This window comes from Rhinolophus hipposideros (assembly GCF_964194185.1).
Source record: "Rhinolophus hipposideros genome assembly, chromosome: 3".
Classification (NCBI taxonomy): Eukaryota; Metazoa; Chordata; class Mammalia; order Chiroptera; family Rhinolophidae; genus Rhinolophus; species Rhinolophus hipposideros.
In genome coordinates this window covers 53,595,591-53,621,326 of record NC_138049.1, presented here as the reverse complement: position 1 = coordinate 53,621,326, position 25,736 = coordinate 53,595,591, and the positions used below count along the sequence as shown (strand labels likewise).

The 25,736-nt window shown below is 33.9% G+C and overlaps 1 protein-coding gene across 1 annotated transcript in view; it reads right to left on the bottom strand.

Moving 5' to 3' along the window:
• ASCC3 (activating signal cointegrator 1 complex subunit 3) overlaps window positions 1–25,736 on the bottom strand; it is a 303,631-nt gene that overhangs the window by 38,295 nt on the left and 239,600 nt on the right. Inside the window, exons 35-36 of the mRNA XM_081040509.1 lie at window positions 22,983–23,094; window positions 22,651–22,785 (exon numbers count right to left, since the gene is read on the bottom strand). Coding sequence (XP_080896635.1) covers window positions 22,651–22,785; window positions 22,983–23,094 — 247 coding nt within the window. The remainder of the gene's footprint in view (window positions 1–22,650; window positions 22,786–22,982; window positions 23,095–25,736) is intronic.

The following is a 25,736-nucleotide window of genomic DNA, read 5'->3' as shown; positions in this document are numbered from 1 at the left end:
ACAGTAAGAAGACTAACCAGAAGGGAGGGGATGTCTGTGAGAGTCTAATGGAAGGTGTACGTAAAAAAGGAAGACTGTAAAAAAGGAGGGCCTTGACAGACACGATAAGGAAATAATGCTTTATTATGCACATAATTTTAGATTTTTGAGGGGATAAATGATGCAAGTGGTGTTTTAAAACAGATAAATTGGCAGGATGAGTTGGGTGGATTTAAGAGGTGAGAGAATAAAGTAGGAAGATGACTTGGGAAACTTTAGCACAGTTGTTCAAAAATAGGTGATGAGAATCCAGATAGAAGAGGAAGAATGAACATTTTTTAAAAATGGGAGGAACTTGAGGAAAAAAATAAAGAAAGGACTGAATAGGCTTGGAAACTGCATTAATATGTGGAACTGGGGAGGAGACAAGAAGGAGCCATGGATTATTCTAAGGAAAACATCTTGGGGTATGAAAGAATCCAAATTGAACGTACAGGCAAAACAACAACAGGAATCCTCAGTCTTCTGGGAACAATGAAGAAAAAGACTGAGACATTCTGAGTTTGGGTCACAGAGGTACAATCACATGAAATTGTCCACTGAGCGAACAGAAGGGTGGAACTGTAGTTCACAGGTCATGACTGGTTACTATGCTACGAGATTCATTTCTTTAAAGGTAATTTTAAACTATAATTGGAATGTGACCTGAGAAAGTGAGTGCACAGAAAAGCAAGTAACCAAGAAAAAAGTTCAGAGAACAAGTAGAGGCAGGCACAGAAAGAAGAGCTACATGCGTGGGGTTAGTGACCTACTTCTTCCAGAGTTAACATCCATGCTCTTTGAGTGGGGCTCTGGCAAGGACAGTAGTCCTTGGTTTTCCCAGGATGGCTCTCTCAGCATGGAACCTCCACCTTGTAAGTGATCTGGGGCAGGGGCAACCAGGCCCCTCCTATTCTTGATCTGCCATGTCTGGCATACAGTTTCTACCCTACGAGTGGGAGCTGTGTTGGAGAAAGGAGACTGCTCATCTTGGCCAAGATTGCTTGGAATAGAGCTTCTACAATACAGAGTTTGGGGTGGAGGTGAGTGGGTAGGTGGCCATTCTATGGTGAAAACATAGCCATAGATTGGAGAAGTGGTCCCATCTTCTTGACTGCAGTTGCCTAGAATAGAGCTTTTGTCACCTTGAACTGTGACATGAGTGGCTCAAATCCAGACGCTTTCATTCTTTTTACTGAGACTTAGTAGATTTACTTGAATAGGTCTTTCTCCACTTGCTATACGTCCTCATGACAACTTTTGGAGACACTACTTTTTTTTTTTTTTTAAATAAAATTCTTGCAGCTAAATGGATTTTCCTATGGAGAGGGTCTGCTAGTCTCCTTAGCCTGATATTCTGTCTAACTCTTCCATACATGTTTACATTATTGCAATAAATCAAAATATAGATATACTTCACAAAGATTCTTTTTTTTTTTTTTTGGAAAGGAAATAGGGATTGTTTAGTATTTCCTCTTATTTTGCTTACAGAGACAATAAGGTGTACTTGAAAGTAGCCCAATTTTGGGATCAGACACTACTGTGTTGAATTCTGATTCTGCAATCTAACTTTTCTAGATTTTCTTAAATTTTCAGAGCTTTAGTTTTCTCTATAAAACAGGATAAGTAATACCTACTCTAAAGGGTCCTGTTCCATTCTAAGAAAATTAGATAACATATATAGAGCATAGTACCTGGTAGATTGTAGGCATTTTTTTATTTTAAGTGAAAATGAGTGCTGCCTACCATCTAGAATTCAGACTATTTCTGGGGAGTTGGGGCAAATGATTTGATAATGAATAGAACCATTTTTAGTGACTAGCACAGTTCTGTACATTGAGGAGATGGTTTATAAAAATTTACTGAATAATACCAAAAGCTATTAGAAACAATAAACAAACACAATGAAGTTGCTGGCTACAAAATCAATGTACAAAAATCCATTGCATTCCTATATACTAAATAAAATTTCAGAAAAACAAATAAAAAATACAATTCCTTATGTAATTGCAATAAAAAAATACCTAGAAGTAAACTTAACAAAGGATGTGAAGGATCTATACACTGAAAACTGTAAGACATTATTAAAAGAAATTAAAGAAGACACAAAGAAATGGAAAGATATTCTGTGTTCATGGATTGGAATAATAAACATAGTTAAAATGGCCATATAACCGAAATATACAGATTTAATGCAATCCTCATCAAAATCCCAATGGTATTTTTTCAAGAAATAGAACAAAAAAATCACCAGATTTGTATGGAATCACAAAAGACTCCCAATAGCCTAAGAAAAAAGAACAAGGCTGGAGGTATCATACTCCCTGACTTTAATTTACACTACTAAGCGACAATAATCAAAACAGCATGGTATTGGCAGAAAAACAGACACACAGACCAGTAGAATAGAATTGAGAACTCAGAAATAAAACAAACAAACAAAAATACAGGCAGATAATTTTCAACAAAGGAGCCAAAAACATACAATGGAGAAAAGAAATCCTCTTCAATAAATGGTGCTGTGAAAATTGGAAAGCCATATGCAAAAGAATGAAGCTAGATTGCTATCTGTCACCATATACCAAAATTAACTCAAAATGGATTAAAGACTTAAACCTAAGACCTGAAACAATAAACTCAGAGAAGAAAGCCTAGGTACTAAACTTAGAGACCTTTGGTTCAGAGAAGATTTTATAAATTTGACCTCAAAGGCAAGGGAAGTAAAAGGAAAAATAAATGAATGGAACTATATCAAATTAAAATACTTCTGCACAGCAAAATAAACCATGGACAAAAACCACTGACTAAACAGGAGAAGATATTTGCAAATGCCTTCAATAAGGGGCTAATATCCACAATATATAAAGAACTCATACAACTCAACAACAAAAAAAACCAAACAGTTCAATTAAAAAATGGGCAGAGGACCCGAACAGACACTTCTCCCAAGAAGACATACAAATGCCAACAGATATATGAAAAGATGCTCGACTTCACTAGCTATTAGGGAAATACAAATCAAAACCACTGTGAGATACCAACTCATACGTGTTAGAATGGCTATTATCAAAAAGACAAGGAGTAACAAGTGTTGGAGAGGTTGTGGAGATAAAGGAACCATCATATGAGTACACTGTTGGTGCGAATGTAAATTGGTACAGTCGCTATGGACAACCGTATGGAGAGTCCTCAAAACATAAAGAATAGAGTTACAATGTGACCCAGCAATTCCACTTCTGGGTATCTACTGAAAAAAATATGAAAACATTTATCCATAAAGATATATGAACCCTTTTGTTTACTGCAGCATTATTCCCGGTGGCATGGAAACAAGTCATGGAAACAACAAAAGTGTCCTTCGATAGATGATTGGATAAAGAAGATGTGGCACATAAATATCTTGTTTCCCCAAAAATATGACCTAACTAGAAAATAAGCCCTAGAATGATTTTTCAGGATGAGATCCCCTGAACATAAACCCTAATGCATCTTTTGGAGCAAAACTTAATATAAGACCCAGTCTTATTTTCAGGGAACATGGTACAATGGACGATGAGTCAGCCGTAAGAAAAGATGAAATACTGCCATTTGAAGCAACATGGATGGATCTTGAGATTATCATTCTAAGAAAAATAAGTCAGACAGAAAAAGTTTAGAACCGTATGACTTCACTCATACGTGGGACATAAAACTGAAAGCAACAAATGAACAAGACAGACAAAGAAAAAAACCCAAAACTCATAGACACAGTTTAGTGGTTACCAGAGGGTAAAGGGGGAGGGGGACGGTAGAAGAAGGTAAAGGGGATCAAATATTTAGTGATGGAAAGATATCTGACTCTGGGTGGTGATCATACAATGCAATGTATAGATGGTATATTACAGAAATGTACACTTGAAACCTATATAATTTTACAAACCAATGTTGCCTCAATAAATTTAATAAAAATTAAAGAAATACTTGACTTAAAATTTAAAAAAATATTTACACAAAAAGCTTGTTTTCATTTTTCTTTTCTTAGTTAAAAATGAATTGAAGAATAAAGTAACTAATGTCAAATAAAAAAATGTCATTTCATTCCTTCTATGTATCTGAAGTGACCATTTTCTCCTATTCATTTAAAGTTAGATTGCTTCCCTTCAATGGGGTATAACAAATATTAAAATAGTGCTTCACTGTTTGCCAAGTCCTCTCATCAATGTATGATATATTAAAAACAATTACTCTGTGAAGAAAAATAAGTATCATCATTTTCTATTTTACTGGTGAAGAAACAGGCTGAGAGAAACCAAGACAGTTACTCTGATGGTGGTGAGGTTGTAATAAACCAAAGTCATGTTTTTTCTATTACGTGGGGTGTTTGTCACCTGAATATTCATTATCTAAGTCCCTATAGCTGCAAAGTTGAGCAAGAAAGCAAGAGTCATAACACAACCAATTTAAAATATTTCAAACAATTAAAAATAAGTTGAGGTCGGCCCAGTGGCTCAGGCGGTTAGAGCTCCATGTTCCTAACTCCAAAGGCTGCTGGTTCGATTCCCACATGGGCCAGTGGGCTCTCAATACAAGGTTGCCGGTTCAACTCCTCGAGTCCCGCAAGGGATGGTGGGCTCCGCTCCCTGCAACTAAGATTGAACACGGCACCTTGAGCTGAGCTGCCACTGAGCTCCCGGATGGCTCAGTTGGTTGGAGCGCGTCCTCTCAACCACAAGGTTGCCGGGTTCGACTCCCACAAGGGATGGTGGGCTGTGCCCCCTGCAACTAGAAATGGCAACTGGACATGGAGCTAAGCTGCATCCTCCTGAAAGAACAACAACTTGAAGCTGAATGGCACCCTCCACAACTAAGATTGAAAGGACAACAACTTGACTTGGAAAAAAGGCCTGGAAGTACACACTGTTCCCCAATAAAGTCCTGTTCCCCTTCCCCAATAAAATCTTTTTAAAAAAATAAGTCATCAAGCACTCCTCTTGATGTAATATTATCTCTCTAGCCATCAGTCAATAACTCTGTCATTATAATTGTATAAAACCAATTAGACAATATAATGCAAAAAATTAAAAAATTGCAAAGTCAACCTAAACATCTTGAGAAAGATGCATTATGTCATTAAATCAATGACACTGATGCTGGAGAAACTGAATAACATGCAAATCCATTGGCAAATGAGAATGAGGCAGAATTAGGCTGATTATCAAATGAAGAAGAAAAATAAATAAAAACGATGATAGTATAATTGTTCAAAAGCAAATGATTTCAATATCAAAGTACTGAGGTAGATGATTGGAAAAATTGATGATGTCCATAAGTGTATTTTTGGAAAAAATTATTTTCTTTATGATTGTGTGCTAAAAGTTAAACCCTAAATTAAAAAGTATTATATTGGTACATAATTGTTAGAAAAATTGTGTCCCCTCAGAAATTCTCAACAAAATCAATTTGATTAAGCCTTTGTTTTAAGAATTAGCAAATAGCTGAGATAGAAAGTTCAGATTTTGTTAAATGTGAAAGTAAATTAACTTCTTTCCACAGTTCTTACTTTCATAGGAAGGGCTGATTTTAAATAAATAACCCTGAACATATTTATGTCACACTATTACAGATAAATACCTTCAGAGGTTCTAAATTCATTTAAAAACACCTTGCATCACAAACCATTTTGAAGTTTCTCTTTTGGCATTGCAGTCAGAATGCATTTAGGAATGACACATTATCAGGTATCAAATTTAGTCTTCTGACTTGATTTCAAATAACATCCTGTCATTTTTCAAAACAAAAGCAAACATCCAAACAAAAAAGTATCATTCTTGAATGATATTTTGTAATAAAAATAATCAAAAGAAAGTAACATGGGCTTAGAACAAGTATACACACACACACACACACACACACACACACACACACGTATGTGTGTATATATATGTGTATATATATTTATTTATTTTGGTAACGAACACAGTCAACAGTTTTTAAAGATAAATAATCTTAAGAAGACAATAATTATTGGATGTATAAGTTCTGCTACGTTTGTTAAAAAAGTCACGTAACTTCACTTTGACACCGATATTAACTGCTTAAAAATAGAAATTTACTGATAGATCACACAATAAGACAGAGCAAACAAGTGTCACATGGAAATCATAAATTGGGAGAATAAAAATAAAAACTTTAAAAAATAGACTGGATATACAATAAAAAAAAACGCTGCCAATAATTTAACTAATGCCGTATTTTTCTGGTAACGTACTTAATTGGGTATTTTAGGGAATGTAACTTTGAGTCTGTTTAGGCCTAAAAGATTTTGCTTTTGTTCATGTTCGTAAAAATTAAATGTTTTGTTATTAACTCATAAAATTAATTACTTCCTCATATTTACAGTTACCAATATTTTGGCTCCAGGGCAAACTTTTAAGAAGCTGTATTTAAAAATAACAAAGAAAAATAGAGATTTTTAGTACCAGATGTCTGGGAAGATCCCATTTGGATGTGAGCTACTTAAATTTGCAATCATGTATTTATACATCTAACAGAGCTTCTGTTTCCCCCAGAATCAGAAAATTAGCTTTGTAGCATCTTCCTTGATCTGCCACCCGTGCCCTGAGGATTAGAGACTCCACCTGAGCTTGTTTTACAAGCATAACAGAAAAAATTAATCTCTGCTGGCAGCGCTCCCACTGGGATACTGATGAATAATGATATCCCTCTTTTGCTGCCCTCTCAGTCCACTAGAAAAGCCACTCTAACCCGGCAACGTGGAAACTGCTGAAACCATTCCAGCTGTGGATTAGCAGGCAGTCAGGCATCCATCTGCTCTGTGTGAATCAAGAGAAAGCAAACATGCATTCTTATGGCTAAAGTCATAGCCAAACCCCTAACATCTTATTGGAATATATACGTGTGTGTGTGTGTGTGTGTGTGTATATATATATATATATATACACATATATATACATACATATATGTATATATATGTATATATGTATATATATGTATATATATGTATATATGTATTAATATATATTTCTATCCCTATCTATCTATCAACCTACATACCTATCTATTCAATAATAGGCAATCACTATAAGCTACATTAACCCAATTCCTCAATTTAGTTTGTATTTTCTTGGTACTCTAAACGTTGGAGAATAAAGTACATGTTTAGAGGTTATAAACTATAGCTCTTACGTTTAGTATTCATATAGTGCTGACTAAAAATTAAACTTCTAGAGTGCAATATGAAAGTACATTAGGCATATACACATTCCCAGATTCTCATATGTAGCAGCCAACTACTTGTTTTGAAAAATAAGACTGTTCGATGAGTTTCTAACCAAGTGTTACACAGAGGAACTGGGGCCTTTGATTTCACTTGGCTTTATTTTACTGAAACATTGATGTACTGGATATCTGTGGACTTGTGCCTTCTCCAAAAAGGAAAGAACCATTGCTTTTGGTCTACAAATAGCAAAATTAAGTTTATCAGGACTCTATCAACTCTTTATTAATGAGTGCACTAGCACTTTAATATACCTATAATGTAATGATAAGTGATGTTGCTAATGATAGCATCAGGACTCTGAAAGACCTTTATGGGTCTCCTGAATGACCAAAGAAAAAATTTTACAGCACAGTTCTAAGAATGTTTTATAGCATTAAAGCTTTTGAATTCTGAAATCTATGATATATATTCAGAAATTTTATTATAAAATATGTTAAATATTTATCCCATCATATTTCCAGTCAATAATAATAAAATAATAATAATAATAATAAAAATAAAAAGAACACCCTGCTTTTACATTCTATTCTGGCATTATCCATGTCACTCTTGTGTAGTTCAAGGTACAATCCCTTCTGTGTTTTCAGACCAGTAAAGTAATACTTTACTAGTTCAGTCACTGGTTTCTCAGGACAGTTTATCTCTCAGTAGAAGATGATACCTGTTTGGAATTTGTCTTACGAATCTGCTGACACTATTTAATAAATAACAGAAAATACCTACAGAGATGGCATGGAAAACCTACATCTAATAGTTGAAGCAAGTATAACAGAAGAATTCTCCATTACCAATGGAAACACTTTAAAACTGAGATTATAGTGCTTCTGCAAAACTGTATTAGTCTTCGGAATCACACAAAATAATGAATAGAACATAAGAATGTGTAAAAATTTATGTATCTGAGGATATTGACATTTGGAAATCCCTCTTACCTCCCAGATTTTTTTTTAAGTAAAGTGAGTTCTAACTTTCTGACATAATCAAATTTCTGAGACTTGTTTATATTCTATCGGATGGTCTGCTGGAAAACGTTGTAAAATAAGTGGAATCCTTTTTTAGGAGAATGTAAGTTAAAATAAAATACAGGTGGTGTGAATAATACTACTCTAATAAAGACCATATCTATGTATTTTATTTGGTAGTAACAACAAAATTTTCAGAATACATCTAAGTATGGAAATGGGGCCCATCCATTTTTTTGGATTGAGAAACCAAAAGATATTCAACTTACAATGTATCACTGGAGAGGAAATTCTTCTAGGCTTCTGCCATATATATATAGTGACTCAGAATAAAAGCATTCTCTTTAGTGCTTCTCACAGTGGGAAGAGTATAGTTTGCTAAGAATTATTAATGACTAGTTACATCTTTCTCTTGAAAGAGGTTTTCAAAACTATTCCGGAAGTTAGTAAGTGATCCTCTACTGTTTGACAACGCAAACCTAAATATCTCAATACTAGAATCCGCAAATTAGGGCTATGTGAAAACAAATCAAAACAAAAATACTTTTTCCACTGACTCGCTCTCAAAAACTTAAGTTTACATTCAAGTGATTACAAATGACTTATTCTTAAAGAGACATTGGTCTTATTAGAAAAGATTCCCAGGTTTTCTTTTTCTTTTTTGTTTTTTTGCTATTATAAATAACATTGTAATGAACATCTGTGTATACATACTATCTTGACAACACACTTTTTTGCCTTTCGGATAGATTCCTAGAAATGGAATTTCAAGATCAGGAACAGACATTTTATAAAGCTTTTTTTAATTTAAACTTTCAAAGATATTATCACATTTCTTTCTAGGAAGGTTGGATTAATGAAGATTGTTTAACAGTGTTTAGGAATGTCACAACTCACAGCACTCTCACCACTGAATATTATCCTTTTTAATTTCCAACAATTTAATATGCTAAAAAAATACTATTTTTTATTTCAATTCATATTTCCTTGATAACTGACATGAGTGAGATTTAAAAATATTTGTTAAAAATGAATTCATTCTTCTGTATGTTGTTATTTAATGCCTTGTTTTCATTTTACAATTGGAGGTGTTTTTATTAAAAACTAAAATATATTATCCTTTTATTTATCATAATTTTGACAAAATATTAATGCTTTAAAATTTTTATGTATAGAGACATGCATGTATTATATTATGTAGGCAAATCTATTCATTTCCTTTCGTAATTTCTTCAATTCCTTTACCCTTTTTGTGTTTCTTCCCCTCTCCCTTTTAAAAATTTTAGCACTACTCTTGGCTTTAACTTTTAATCTGACTGAAATTTATTCTGCTATATGCTATTTATTCTGCTATATGGAATTAAAATCAAACTTGAGTATTTTTCCAAAATGTTATGCAATTTACCCAACATTTGTTGAATAACTGCTCTTTAATAAAAATTTTATGATGTTTTCTTTTTTATTTGATTAGTGCTTCACACAGATAAATCAGGCGGGTCTCAGCAATGTGTGAAAATTGTCCTGGCTGAGGGGAAGGAGACATTCCTGACATACGGAACAGCACTAGCCCCATGGAGAAGCAAAGGAGCAAGTAGTTACAGATGGAGGCTATTCTCGCTCCAACCTTTACTGCAGCCAGACTCAGTAAATCTCATGTGATATGCTAAGGAACTTGAATTTATCCTGAGATTTTTTTTTAAATAGAAACGGATAATGATATTTGTCCTATGTCAATATGATTTATAAAAAATATAATACATCAACTAGTAAAAACTGCTATACTATTAAAACATTATTATTAATGAAAACTAGCAACATGAATGACTATAAAATGGTACGTAATGTATTGAGGTTTTACACACATTATTTTATTTAATCTTCCCCTCTGTTTTATAGAGGAGTTTGGAGAGATTAAGTGACTCACCCAAAGTCACATAGTTAAAAATGGTGGAGATTGTGTAACTCCAAAGTCCATGTTCTTAATAACTAGACTTTTGGCATCCTCTAGACATACTGGTACAACTTACACTTTTAAAACAGTTAATATAAAACTGTAATTACTTTTTAGACATAGGCCTTTTCCCTTCTTGAAAGCAGGGATCATATCTCAGTTATCAATCCTCTTGCATCTAACACAGTAGGTGCTAAGTAAATACGTGCTGGACTGTTGAAGATGTGTATTTAAGAATATCTGTAGGATAGCAGTAGGTATAGAACAGATACGCTTCCAAATAAGAGAAAATGAAGGGCAAGCAAGATAAATTGTATCCAGTGAGAGAGTCAAAGAAGAAACTGAAGTAGAGGAAGGAAGAAATTAGAAAAGTAGAGAATAATAGAAAGAATGGATATTTATTTTCTCATTAGGAGTTAAAATGAATGAATGCGTTGTTTATTTGTGTTTCAAAAATGTTGACTTTTGAAAACCTATTTTTACAAATACCTAGACTTTAAATATGTCATCCCACACCCCACCAGGTATTATATTAAATAATGCAATATCCACCTAATTATTCAGGAAGAGAAACTACTAAATATCACAGCCCAACTTGGAGTTGGTATTACTAATGAACTAGATTAAATTGACTAGAGCTTTATCTGCAATTGAATGAAGAGATATTTTCCAGATGAATATATGCCTAATAAAATGGCCAATTTGATTTGCCTGATTTTTCTCTCAGCCAGGTTCCCAATAGCTTTCTGGCTATTTTACAGCTTTCTGCATAGTCCCAAAAGAAAGAACATTTTTCATACTAATATAGCTTCCTCACAGATTTCAAGCCCAAGTTCCTAATTCAAAGAAGTGCTAATACATTTGCAAAGCATCTTAGTGAAGGAGTAATCACTGGGCCATAATCACTATTACGAATCATAATTGCTTTATGATTTCTTCTAATTACTAAGTGGTTTTTAACAACTACCTATAAGTAGATGAGCACTCTTCGGAGCACAGACATTGGTCTGGAAGCTGAGGTAATGTCTCATTAAGGAATCGTAGTGCTTTTTTATTTGGAGGTACGCTGATGTGGCAGTGGGGAATCATTACTTTTATAGACTTTGTCACTCCCCCATGGTACACTACAACCCAGAAGCAGGGCCTCTAGTAGAATATTAACCTGGGAGAATGAAACAGAGAACAGGGAGTAGCGGCAGAACAATTTAAGAGAGAAAACTCAGAAAATGACACTGTTGCCATGGATAACAAGATGTCTCACATGAATTTACCATATGTTCTTTAAAAATCAAACCAAACCAAACCAAAATAAAACTCACTAAGGGATACATGCTAGGATAAGGACAAAGCTACATTTGGGACCAAAGGTAAGAAGACTCTGTATTCTTCTTTATTCCTCCCAATATTAATAATGAAACAAAGTTTCCTAATAAGTCCAATAAAGCTAGCTATTCTGACAGAGACAGACTAAGTGTTCTGAACCCCTAAAAAATGTAAAGGTGTCTAGAATAAGGCAGTCTTGAATACAAAATAAAAGCAAAACACAAATAATAATGAAAACAACACAAAACAACAATCTATCTAGGTCAAGGACAGACATGTTCAAACACATATGTTCTACCTTTTAAGATCTCCACACTAATCCTGTGATGATCAGTATGGCAGGTACGATTGTACAATATTTAATGAATGAGGAAACTGAGGCTTAAAGAGATTAAATTACTTGCCACGCACATAAAGGGATTAAACGTCCAAGCTGGGATTTGAACCCATGTTTCCTAAATGCAAATACTATATTCATTCTACCACACTGTCCACCTCATTTATTAATGGTCTTTCCTCACATATACAGGTCTTGCCCCACCTCCTCAGTCCGTTCCAGCTGACGACCTTGCTTCTTAGCTAATGAAAAGATTAAAGGGAATTTCCTCATTATCCTACCTCCCAATACCAACCTCCTTGCATCTATACTCCAATACCCTATCTTTTCTCCTGTTACGATGGATAAACTGTCTTTACGTTCTACCAAAGGCCAATTCTTCCACTTATGCATTATTTCCCATTTCCCTTTTGTTTTCTCAAGAACTTTGTTCTTTCCTATGTCATCATATTTTCCCCTCCCTATAGGATCATTTCTATCAGCATACAAACATGCTATAACATCTTTAAAAAAGAAAAAAAGGAAACTGATTTCATGTCATCCCCACTCCCCAGCTCCATGTAAGAATTAGCTGTATTTGCTGTCTACTTTCTTAAAATTCATTCTTTCTTGAGTCCTCTCAAATAAGGCTTTTGTCTCCTATCACTCCATTGAAAATGCTCATTAAAGACATCTAGGATCTCCATCTTAAGTTGAATGATTAATCTCAGCTGTCATCCAGTCCATATCAAGTCTTTAACTCAATGAATCACCATCCTCATCTTGAGATTCTCTTTCCCCCTTGGCTTCCAGGACAGTGCACTCTCCTGAAAGTTTTCCTTCTCACTTAACATCCCTCACTCTCGCTTTCCTTTGCTGAGCCACCTTCTACTCCTTCTCCCCACACCCTCAACATGCTAGAGTTCCCAGAGTTCAATGCTCAGACCTCTTGTCAATCAATACTCACTGACCAGATAACCTCAACCAACTCTGACTCAGAAACTTTAGATGTCATCCATATGCCCATCACCAGTCTTCACAAAAACAAACACAGACCCTGCTCTGTACTCAGTCTTCTTCACCTCAATAAATGATATTCTCCCTCAAAAACCTAAATATCTTTATTTCCTTGTTTACTTATAATCCATCAACTCCTGTTGGGTCTGCCTTCAAAACATCCTGAATCCAACCACAATTCATCATTTCAACTGTTGACCATTCTATCTGTCATTTTCTTTCATCTATTCTTCCTGCAACAATCATTTCTCTACTAAGAAGCCAGAGTGGTCTTTTCATAGTGAAAAACATCACACCACTCTTTTGAATGAAATCCCTCCAATGACTTCTCCGAAGACAGGATAAAAATCTAGACTCCTTGGCAAGGAAGGCTGTAGATGACCGAGCCACTGCCTACCATGCCCTCCCAGTGCTTATTCCACTCTAGCCACCGGCTTTCCCGACAGTCCTTGAACCTGACAAATAGCTCCTGCTTCATGGCCTCTGCATTTACTCTTTCCCCTGCCTAGAATTTCTTCCGCATGGTTTTCTCGTGACTGGCTCCTTTATGTTACTCCGTTTTCTGTTCAAATATCATGCATCCTCCTTTAGTTACCTCTAGACTCGTCTTATTTTTGTTTTTAAATCTCACTTATATCCACTTGAAATTATATCACATGTTTGTTTACCAACCCCACTGTGAATATAAGGTCCAGGAGTGCTGGAACTTCATCAGCCTAGTCTGCTGCAGTATTATTCCATGCCTGGAATACAGAATGTGCTCAATAAATAGTATTAATTACTATAATGATAGCTAACGTTTACTGAGTACTGTAAATGAGCAAAGGACTGTTCTAATGGAAGAGTGATTCTATTGTGTTTCTCTTCATTACTACATAAAGAGAAAGCCTGCCATGCTAGTTAACCTAAAAGGCTGTATGTCCCTCAGCCCCATGGAGTATTTCTATGAATATTTTTTCCTTTTAAAATTCCATGTTTCCAAAATAATGTAATATTGTAGGTCTCTGTTTATACTATGTGGGGGTTGGGAAAGACATTAAGATGTGTAATTTTTCTTTTGCTCTGTTCCACAGAAATGATACTGAAAACATTCAGTTGGCTTTAAGTATGGAGAGTGATCACAATTATTTTCCTACTTGGCTGCTTTGTGAGAATAAAAGTCATGATGGTATATTTAGTTTAAACAATGTTTTGGCATTATTCATACTGGGAAGACATTCAGGAAAGGAACCACGAACGTTTTGGAACACTTCTGATCACCATTATTGATGGAGGCAGGAGCTAGCATTGATTTTTGAACTGCTCCACCTGCTGGCCCAATGAGGCCCAAATGATTTTAGAGTAGTTAAACTTCATTGGGATGAAATTAGAAACATTTTGAACAGAAATCAATTCTTAGCATATGAAAATTATACTGTAAAATGTTTTATCCAATGTTCAAGTTTTCATTCATTTTCCATTTATTTAAAAAGTCTAAACAATGTTCTGCTTACTCAAAGCAGAATGGAGTGACAAATGGGTAGAAAGCTATTTTATTCCCAGCAAGATAATCTTCAGTGTTATTTTCATTACATTTTTATTTCCCCAATGTAATTGTATGTGTACTGACAATTCTAAATAGTTATGATATCATTAAGTTAAGCAGAGTTACTACCAATGATAAACAAAAATATTTTCAAAATCAAATTAATAATGATTTTCTTTGCTAAATGATTCATGGTAGTATTCCCTGAAAAGCAAACACCCCTGGAGTTTTATAAATAAAACTCAAAGTATATGAAACCATCCAAGACTATATTTGCATTTAAAACTGTCTAAATAGTCTCCCTATGTAAATGCTCTTATATGATCCCCAGGAGCTTGGTGCTCCAATCCTGCCCATAGGCCAGGCTGGAAACTCAGACTTTTGGAGAGAACAATGGAAGCAACATTTTTGCCTTGAATGCCACAAGTATGAGTAAGCACTTCCCACCACAGGTAAACTTGCATTATGCAGCAAAAGCAGAAGATACAAACATATTCAGCACAAGCCTATTCCTTTGTTTTTATTATGCTCTTGGACTCCAGTATAAATCTCCTTAAAAGACATGGGTCTGTCTTCTATTTCTTTGGTATTTCCTCTATCTTCCAGACAGAACATTTAGAAAATCTTAATAAACGTTGACCAGCCAAAAGTATTTTTTACATACAGCTTAGGCTGAGAAGGTTAATGGTGTATCCTTTTAATGTATCTTAGTTTGTAATTTTTAATAAAAGGGCAAAATAAGATGCAAGAAAAGGAACAAAGTACAAAATAGCAAAGGGGAAAAAAAGAGAAGGGCATTTAAATGGTTGCTAGTAGATATGAATTCTTATTTCAACTTTGCCCTTTCCCTGTTGGGAGTTGAGTTTTTATATTATTGTTCCATACTGATTATGTCATCCTGGGCAAGACTGGGTCTTTGTTCTTTGAAAAAATGAGAAAGTTAAATTAGGTGATAATGAAAGAAATATTAAGGCTATTCATACTTTGGTATCTAAACTCATTTCTTAATTAACAGCCCTATTTAATTGCCAACCTTTAGAATCCTAGTAATTGAGAGTTGTAATTCTGTGGAACAGTTTAGGAAGCCAAAAGTAATTAAAAAGCAAACAAACAAACAAACAAACAAAAACACGAAAATTTAAAACAGGACAAATTTCAGGTAACATCACAAACATATTTTATGCTCATCAGAACATAATCAGCTTAAAAATCTTTAGGGTAATCTACTAAATCACAACACACACATCTCAGACAAGCCTTTTATCGGGAAAATATTTCAGTTTTCTCTGTGCTGAGGAAAGCCTGTAAGTGCAGAAAGCTAGGAAGAAGCTAGAAAATAATAAAGAATAGGGAAGATCTCAGGGAAAAGAGACCAAGAGACATAGAAAGATACTTTTTTTCAAGACATTTTGCCATCTGTGCCTCTCCAAAAGATGCCAGGCAGCTCCCAGCCTGAGGGGAAGGCAGGCTCTTCTCAGGAACCCTGGAAGATAGCCCATTAGGTTTCCCCACTAGGAAGATAAAGAGCAGCAGATGGGATCCTGCAATTGTCAGGAGGTTACTTGGAAATGCAAGGCCATGAGGTTGGTGGTGTTCACTGTTACTCAGTTAACCTTTCCTTCCTTTCATTTTTCCTTTAATGAACTCTTAAATTTTACATGCTGGGTCCCCTACCAATACTATTCATATCTGCTTGTCCACTTTTATTTATTTCATTTTAAATTTCTCTCTTTAAAAATAAATTCTTGCTTATTTTTTCAATCTCATGTTAAAGATACATTTGAATTTTCTACCAAAAGGTTTGTAGCTGTGCCCCATACAGGACAAAATTCAAGCATTAAAAATGCTATATTACTGAAAATGTCTACTTGTGGGCAGAGCAAAGAATCAGTGTGCTTTTAAAGAAAGCACTATAGAGAACTGCCAAACTTGGAAATTTATTGATATATAAAAATTTTACTGCTCTGGTACTTTTCTAAATTTGGAATGGTTCTATTTTATATTACGTATCTATTTTATATTAACACATAAAACCCATATTTTAGTCAATACCCAAGGCTTTGTGGAAAAATAAGAATTTCATAATTTTTCAAATTGGATATTTAATATATAATCTCTTATCCCTGTGTAGTCACAAGAACCATAACAACTAAGTATATTTTAAAAAAATTAAAAAAAATTACAGAGAGAATACATTTGGGCATATTTTGCTTTCTTTTAAAGCTATTAATACTATAGCAAGCATCTTTTGAAAAATTTGTTCAAATAAATATTCCCTAATTTTGAAATCTTTTCATTTCTCCAACTGTCCACTGAACATATCAAATCACGATCCCTGTTTGCTATGACGACAGGCACTTTCTACATGAGATTTGGGCTTTCAGTGCCAACATCATTAAGAGATTCTTCAAATTACTTTTTAAATGTCCTTTTCCCTCAGGATTTTCACTTATATCTAATTAGACTACTTACTCCATGCCATGTAATCCCTGTTGCCAAAACTGCTAAATGCTTCAATAAGTAGGACGAGGGCATCAATGGAGCAAGACAGATGTAATGTCACTGGTTAAAAATAGAAGTGTGAAGCAGCTGCCTTAATTATGAAGCTTATTAATTCACGGTGTTAAAAAAACTTGGCAAGAGTTCTTATAAAATATCTAAGCTTTCCAAATTGCATATTGTTTAAAACTTAAAATACATGTTTTCAATAAGGAATGTTGAAACCATAGTTTTACCAGGAATTAACATCTGCATTTAATACCTATAATTCTTAGTTACAAGGTCACACAATTTTAAAAGGAACTCTGCTTCTTAATTGACTTTTTAAAAGTATATACCCTTACATTTCAATGATTTAAGTATTTTTTTTACAGTTTGAATTAAATCATAGGATGAAATATGTCTAGGAGAGAAAGAAAGCTATAGGAAAAAGAGTTCTAAAGAGCTACTTTCTATAGAACCTGGAAAAACTTAATTATCTCATTGAACTACAGTTTAATTTTCTATGTATTAACATTTACCATAAACGGCTGTTTCATGATTATAAATACTGTATATAAAATGCCCGGCATGTAGTAGGTGCTCAATAAAAGGTAGTGGTTATTATTATCTAATGGATGTATTGGAAAGACAAGAGTTAAATAAATGGGTTACTATATAGAATAACAGTAGTGAAGAGAAATAGTCTCAATACAATCTTTGGCTTTACACTTAGAATACAGTATTTTACTATTATTTAAAGGCAATGGCGTCTAAAAATGTAAGCCAATAACAGATCAATTTCTTAGGAAAAAAAGGAGAAAGTGAAAACAGAAGTTTCAAAAGAGCTATTATTTGAGAAAAACATGTTGGTGGGCTTTTTCTTTTTCAGTGTTGACTGAAAGAAAGTGTATTTTCTTTTTCAGTGTTGACTGAAAGAAAGATTTACATATAATCAACAGGAATTAGTACCTTAAAGTATAACAGAGTGCCACATTTGAAAATACAAATATCTCCCTCCCCCACAATATTCTGAAGGATAAAAATATTTCAAGTATCTAGTGGGCCAAGAGAAAACAACAACAACATGTAAATGTCACAATGGCCTAATCCTAATCCGTGCCTTCCTTGGTCTGTAACGGAATGATCATCATCTATCACACCACACATAACAAGCACAATTCCATCTTTTCTTTTGGTTCTTTAGTTCTAATAGTTCTACCATTAATAAATTCATTCCAGCCCTTTTAAATCTATATATTTTTGACCCATATTATACCCATCAATTGAAGTAATAAATTCTCTGAGTTTATTATTTGCAGGATCAGCTGGAACTTCCAACTAATTGAAAAAAATTACTCTGTTCAAGATCTAAAGAGGGGCTCCATTCATACAGTTCATGATTTGAATTACAGTACTCTGATTCAAAGCCTTGGCTTTTCTAGACTGAAATGCCCTATTCACATATCTTCTATCATTTGAGTAGTTCACTTAGACTCACTCAAATGTTCTCCATGATGTTCTTTTGATGGGGGGCCAGAGGAAATGTATATAGCAAATCTCCTGCATAGGGAAGATTAATATGAAGGACAGAATACTATAACCTGTTTTGTTTTCAGAGACTCTTTTTGATGATGGGCAACATTCTGCTGCCATTCTTAGAGCATCATACTGAGCTAGTGACCTCAGTCAATAACAACACCCAGATGTGTTTCATAGTTTATTACCATAGCCCACAGTTTATCTCTGTATTAAACACACACACACACACACACACACACACACACACACACACACACACACAGAGTTTGTCAGTCATGTTGACTATACTATTTTCTGTCCCTAGAAAGAACCTTACATACCTGAGGCAAAAAATAAATATTTTGTTGGATGAATAAGTATGTGGTCTGTGAGTAGAAATGTGAATGATGGAATTTAATATGGATAGATGTAGAGTAACATATTAAGGATAAAACATCTAATTTATGCATGCTTCCTTATATGCTTAAGATATTTCTTAAGACAGTTTCATTTAGCATAGGTCCTTACTACTTGAAAGAGTCTAGTTTTCATCTTTAAACTCAGAAATTTCCTGTTGCCTCCATCCTTTGGTTAAAAGGGTTATATTATCAATAGAATACCATTCTGCAAAATACCAGGCTGACCCCAAACATCCTAATGATAGAGGAAAAGAATAAAAAGGGTAGAATTCAGGAGACAGGATACAAATGTACTTAATGTAAGGAATTTTTAATCAAACCTTACAACCTTTGGCTATGAAACACTGTGGAAAAGGAAAGCATGCCATGTTAAAAATATTGTGAAAGGAAGCATACCATGAAATGGCCTGATTAAATGCTTTCTATTTTATTTTTGAAAGAAGAAAATGTCTTTTCTAGTAAATATTATAAAGAAAATAAAATTTTATCCCTACTGAAAAATAAATTCTAATTCTTATTTCAGAAAAGTTGATAGTAATATACAAAATGATAGAATAAAGAACAAAAATTCCAATTCAGTTAAATAAAGGAAAAACAACTCTATGTCCAAGTATGAGATTCTAAATGTGTATCTTCTCTGAAAAAAGAAAAGGTCTGAAAAAAAGGTACCGATGATCAGTGATGAATATATAAAATCTAGAGATCATACTTGAAACTATTTTTATGTCAACAGAAAAGAAATAATAGGTTTATGTAGTTTTAAATGCTCGTTGAATCGATATCTTAATATTCTTTATTCATTCTATGGTTACCTTCCAGTTTGTTTTATCTGTGCCAGCAATAAGCAATAATCACGTTATAACATATCCAAAGGACCTAAACGATCTTAAAAAACATAACTTCAACACTATCATTAATACCAAAGAAAACAAAACAGAAAAGGTAAATACAATATGTAGCCTAAGAAATAACCAAAAAAAAAAACTTCATTCACTGCCAAAATTAAACTGATAAAAACATTATAGTAAGTTCAAAGTAATACTCAAGAGAATAGAAACTTCTCAGTTGTGATCTTCCCAGAAACATTAAAAATTACTCTTAAAAATAAATTTAAAAAAATAAAAAAAGTTTTCAAATGGCTTTAGAAACATCAACGGCTGTATCTTGGTAAAAGGAGATGCTGATAGTGAGTAAGTAATAATACTGAATTGTTCAAAACCATGTAACATTATTAAGCATTATAATACTATAACAAAAGCAATGATAATGGAAATAGGCCTTTGAGACACTAGTGCTACCCCGCCACTGCTTTTCTTTGCTCTGTTTTGTTTGTGATCCTGTTCTCTACAGTGCCGGTCTCCTGTACAGCTTCTTCCTCCTTGTTTCAAAACCACAAGGAGATTAATATGCATTTTTGGAGGTGAGAGTAGAGAAAATAATGAGGCTATGCGAGTTATTTCAGAATCTTTGGTGTGGTCACAGAAAACATTTCAAAATACTTCTCAATGAAAGAATAAGAATGATTTCTAGAAATTGTTCTGTGATTATTTCAAACACAATCTTGCTTTCTTATTGAATGTTTCTCTGTTAGTATAGATATGTTCTCTAGTGAATAGAGAATAATCCCTAAGACAACAAACGAACAAACAATGGTACCTGCAGATCTTGTCAAGGTGAGCCCTACAGTTCTAAAGGCCCAGTAGCTTCATTCAAAAAGAAGTCTCACTGAGATATTACGGACTTAGACACTATCTAGTAGATGGGGAGGGTTTCTTGGACTAAACACCACAGAAAAGATTACATCATTATTGCTACAGAAATTATAAATGAGTACAACACCTATACGAATACACTCTTGAGTTTATTTTACATATTCTTACAGACGATTTGTTTTGTTTAGTTAGTCATAAAAGAGTTGACTGTTTTAATATAAATATACCATGAGATCAGCATAACTTGTTTTAGGCAGTGTATTGTTAGAAAGAAACAGGCTGTTGAAAGGATGTGGAAAGACTTCTTGTTCTGATCAATGCCTTTTCAGAGAGAAGACTGAAGAAAATAATAACTTAATAGCTTTGGTACTGTATACATTTTTGGGCTTTTATAGTGGGGTTGAGGAGGATAGAGAATGTAATAGACATATGGTTTTCACAAACCTCCTTTACAAACAACGTGAATCTAGTCTTAACATCACATACTTTGTACCCCTACCTCAGTATCCTTCACCGCTGTGTGTGTGTGTGTGTGTGTGTGTGTGTGTGTGTGTGTGTGTGAGAGACATGAGAGGCAACACAGTACAGTGTAAAGAACCCACACAGTGTAAAAGTTCCTAGACTAGTACCTGGCACATGAAAAGTGCTCAAAGGCATTAGCTATTATTGTATGAGTTCCCAAGGTAGACAGTACTTTTAAAAATTTGACTTGGTAAATATGTCAAGGTAGGTAAATTTGAAAGAAAATTATATTCTTAAATTTAGCAGATACTAGTTTAAGATGCTTGCCCAAAGTAATTAACCATGTATTTTATTGTCTTTCCCCCAGATAAATTCTGTTTTTATGAATCTAAACTGGGAAATGATAAAAACCTCATTCTTAGGAATCTAAAATAATGTTTGTATTTTTTTATACTCTTACCTCAGAAACCTCAGAAATGAGTTTTTAATTTTACCAAAAAAAACCATTTTTTCAATAGCTGCCTCATATACTTTAATTCTCTACTCTTTTCTATAAATCAAATAATAGAAAACCAATTAATATAGGATCTATCCATCCATCCATCAATTCATTAATAAATATTTTCTGACTTGCTACAAATGTACTTGGCCCTATGCTGCACACATAAACTGTACACACTAGTTTCTCAAAGGGAAAACAGTGAAAAAGTGAAAAACTGTGAATGGGATTTTGAAGCCTATTAAGAATGATAAAGCAATAGGAGAGATTAGGAAAAAAGCTAATAAGTAAGTGAACTACCTTAAAACCAGTGAATTTATGAGGGAAGGACCTTAAAGACTAATCCAATGGTTCTGAACTTTTAAAAAAAGCACCAACACTTTTTTTACCCTGACGGGTAAGATAACATACAGTATTACTTGTAATATATATCCTGACTAATGTGCCAAAATAATTTGTGGTAAATTATTATACTTAAACTAAACAAAGACAAAAAAATAAGGCATATATAGCATGCAGAAAGGGAGATGGAAAACATACTCCTGATAGTAATTTTAACTTCAATATTAAATTTAATTCTTCGCTTCTTGGCAAAAAAGTAAAAATGAACACAGTATAGGTTTTTTACCGTGGGATAAATCTGATTGTATTTTTTTTTTTTTTTAGAAGGGGAGTAGATAGAGAATTAAACAGCTGTCCTGGCATTAACTCGAAGAGAACTAATCATGTGGATCCTTGTGTAAAGAAAATTCAGTAACACCATGGATTCAAGAAGAATTATCCTAAAGAAGCAATAAGAAAGGCTTTCAATTATAACTCATAGAGATTATTACATTGAAGGATGGGGTGGTCACCTGGCTGCCAAGGATAGCCCAGTTTATACCTATTATCCTGGCTTAAATATTAATAGTGCCCCATTTCATTCTCAGAAGGATCCACGTTTGAATGATAAATTATGTGGTTATTTTATCAATGGGGAAGTTGGTCCAGATACGTTGCTTTAGTGATTTTGTTTGACAGATGAAAGGACTTCATAAACAGTTTCTGTTAAATTTCAAGAGGAACTGGGTGGCAACAATTTAAGACCCAAATTTAAAGAGAAAGTATGGAATATGTAAATGTAACCTCTTTATATAAAAAAACAGTGCAATATTGTCATGAAACTCACACTCAGAATTGAAAGCAACTCTTCGGTACTGCATTCAGGCTTCAAACGCTCCTTGAACATTTTAACTGTTTGGTGCTTCAAATAGTAATAAGAGGCAATTCGGCCGTATGTCAGAGGTTCAATGCTCCGATTATCCTATTTCAAATGAAAGATAAAATGACATAAAAAAGTACAATAAAAGTGCATACAGTTAGAAAATTAAAAATTTACACTGAAGTTATTATTGCAATAACTTTGTTAAACTTTTTGGTTATCATTAGAAGCCAAAGCTCTACCGTTAAAAAGCTGGACAATCTATCTTTTCAATTGAAATGCAAGTGACTGAGTCATACCTCTCCAATTTCAATACAGTAGGAATGTTCCAATTCAACCAAGGACTTCTCAATTAGATAGGACAAAAACTTGTTCACAGAATCATGGCTCACATCACTCAAATTGTAGTAGCTAGAAAATAAGCAAGGTTTCAAGATATTTTCTATTAAATTATTGCTTTAATTTCACATTGTTCTTTTCAGAATTTCAAAAAAACCCCACAACAATTACATTTACAGCAATTCAAAGAAATAAAGCGATTGTGAATACCACTTCCATTTTATATATCAAAATCCCCATAGTAAAGTTTGTTGACACTGATGACAACACATTAAAATATGTAAGATAAGTAGATAAAATTCAGGATCACATTAAAAAGATCCTAACTTTCCAGTGTTAAAACTGACATTACTTCAGTTCTATATCTATGTATCTAAATATCTATAGCAAACTGAACTTATGCACTAGATTAGAAAGGGTGAGGGACATATTATATATAACTATAGAATTCTCTTTTATATGCAAAAGCCCATCCTCAATTACTTTAGAAAACTGAGAGAATCTACTACCCAAAATTGATTTGGGTAGTAGATGAGTTCTTTTGGGAGATTTTAATCAATTACTGCTCCCATAATGCTTAAGGAACAAATGTCATCCTAAAGATGAGAAGGGCGTCATCAGGCTGACAATACAGCAGTCTAAGTAAGTTCCTATACAGAGAAAACACATAGGTTCAGCTCTTTATGTTTTCCAAGTAAAAGCCTAATGACACGCAATTCACCTGAATGCTCCTCTCTGAAACCCTGAGAGGTTCTTGGCAAACCATGAAAATCACTAGACATCTGCGTCTGGGAATAGATCCAAAAGGTGAGAGACTGCTCCACAGTCACGTCAGATCTCTAATTCCTGCTGGGTCAACCCTGTACCCTAGTCAGTATGGAGAATTTACATGCCCTACATCCATCCAAATCAAGGAACAGGAGTGGAAAGTGGCCTTAGAGAAGAGACTCATCACTGAAACCCCAGCACCAAGGTTTGACATCTGTACAGGACTAGGAAGGGGACATGCATAGCTTGGGAAGAAAGTATTAGAATCTCAAATGGCAGAGGCCTAAAAGAAACCACAATCTGTCAAGTATAGTAAATTTATTTTCTTTTTTCAAAGGGAAAGATTTGGGGTTAGTATACTATAAAATTATTTTAAAATACACAAAGCAGGTCTGAAATCACGGCAGGATATATTTTTGTTAGAAAGAGAAGTCAGCACAAATGGCTAGGTATAATCAAATATTAGAGTCTCCACTGAGTAAGGAATAATAACGGGCTATTTGGGAAAATAACTGTAAATCATAATTATATCCTGAAGATTTTAATTTTCATAAAAAGAAATGGTTACTTTAAATTGTAGTCTGTAGAGAAATTATTGACTTTCCCGGAAAAGTTTTTGACGTAGACCAAAACAAAGCAATATTTATCAATGAACAACAGATAAATAAGTATTGAAACCAGTGCTGTCATTAATTTACACAAACTGCACAAACTTTTATCTAACTTGGTATATATCAAAGTGAAAAACCAGTATTAGAAACCATCAGAAAATATTTCTTTTATCCTGAAAAATGACTAAGCAGTACTTACTTAGAATAATGTATTCTGTTTTAGAGATGAAAATAAAAATTCTGGACATTGAAAGCCCCATAAAAGATACAGATCCCTAAAACCATCGCATATTATGGTTGATCCATGAACCACAGGGGTTTGAATGGCGTGGGTGCACTTACATGTGGATTTGTTTTTCAATAAGTACTGTAAATGTATTTTTTCTTCCTTATGATTTTTTAAAACAAATTCCTTTTCTCTAGCATAATTTATTGTAAAAATGCAGTATATAATACATGCAATATACAAATTATGTGTTAACTGACTGCTTATGTTACAGATAAGGCTTCTGGTCAATAGTAGGCTATTAGTAGTTGAGCTTTTGGGGAGTCAAAAGTTATACATGGATTTTCGACTGTGTGGGGCTTGTACCCCTAACTCCCACATTGTTCAAGAGTCAATTGTATTAACAATATATTTTGTCTTTCATTTTTCCCCAACCAATGAAGTTTATCAACCAAACTTTTTACAATATAAGTCCTTACTTTATATAGTAGTTCCCCCTGTATCCATAGTTTTGCTTTCCGAGGTTTCAGTTACCCATGGTCAACAGCAGTCCGATAATAGTAGATGGAAAATTCCAGGAATAAACAATTCAGAAGTTTTAAATTGTGTGCCATTCTAAGTAGCGTTATGAGATCTCACACCATCCTGCTAAGTCCCACCGGGACTTGAATCTTCTCACTATCCATGCTGTGCACACTACCTGCCCATTAATCACTTAATAGCCATCTTGGTTATCAGATGGACCACGGTGGTATTGCAGTGCTTTTGTTCAAGTAACCCTAATTTTACTTAATAATGGCCCCAAAGCACAGGAATGGTGATGACTGGCAATTTATATATTCCAAAGAGAAGCTGTAAAGTGCCGCCTTTAAGTGAAAAGGTGAAAGTTCTTGACTTAATTAGGAAAGAAAAAAATCATATGCTGAGGTTGCTAAGATCTGTGATAAGTATGAATTTGGCATCTTAAAATTGTGAAAAAGAAAAAAAAATACTGCTAGTTTTGCAGTCGCAACTGCAAAAATTACAACTATAGTATGTGATAAGTGCTTAGGTAAGATAAAAAAAGGCATTAAGAGGTGGTCAGTTAGCTCAGTTGGTTAGAGCACGGT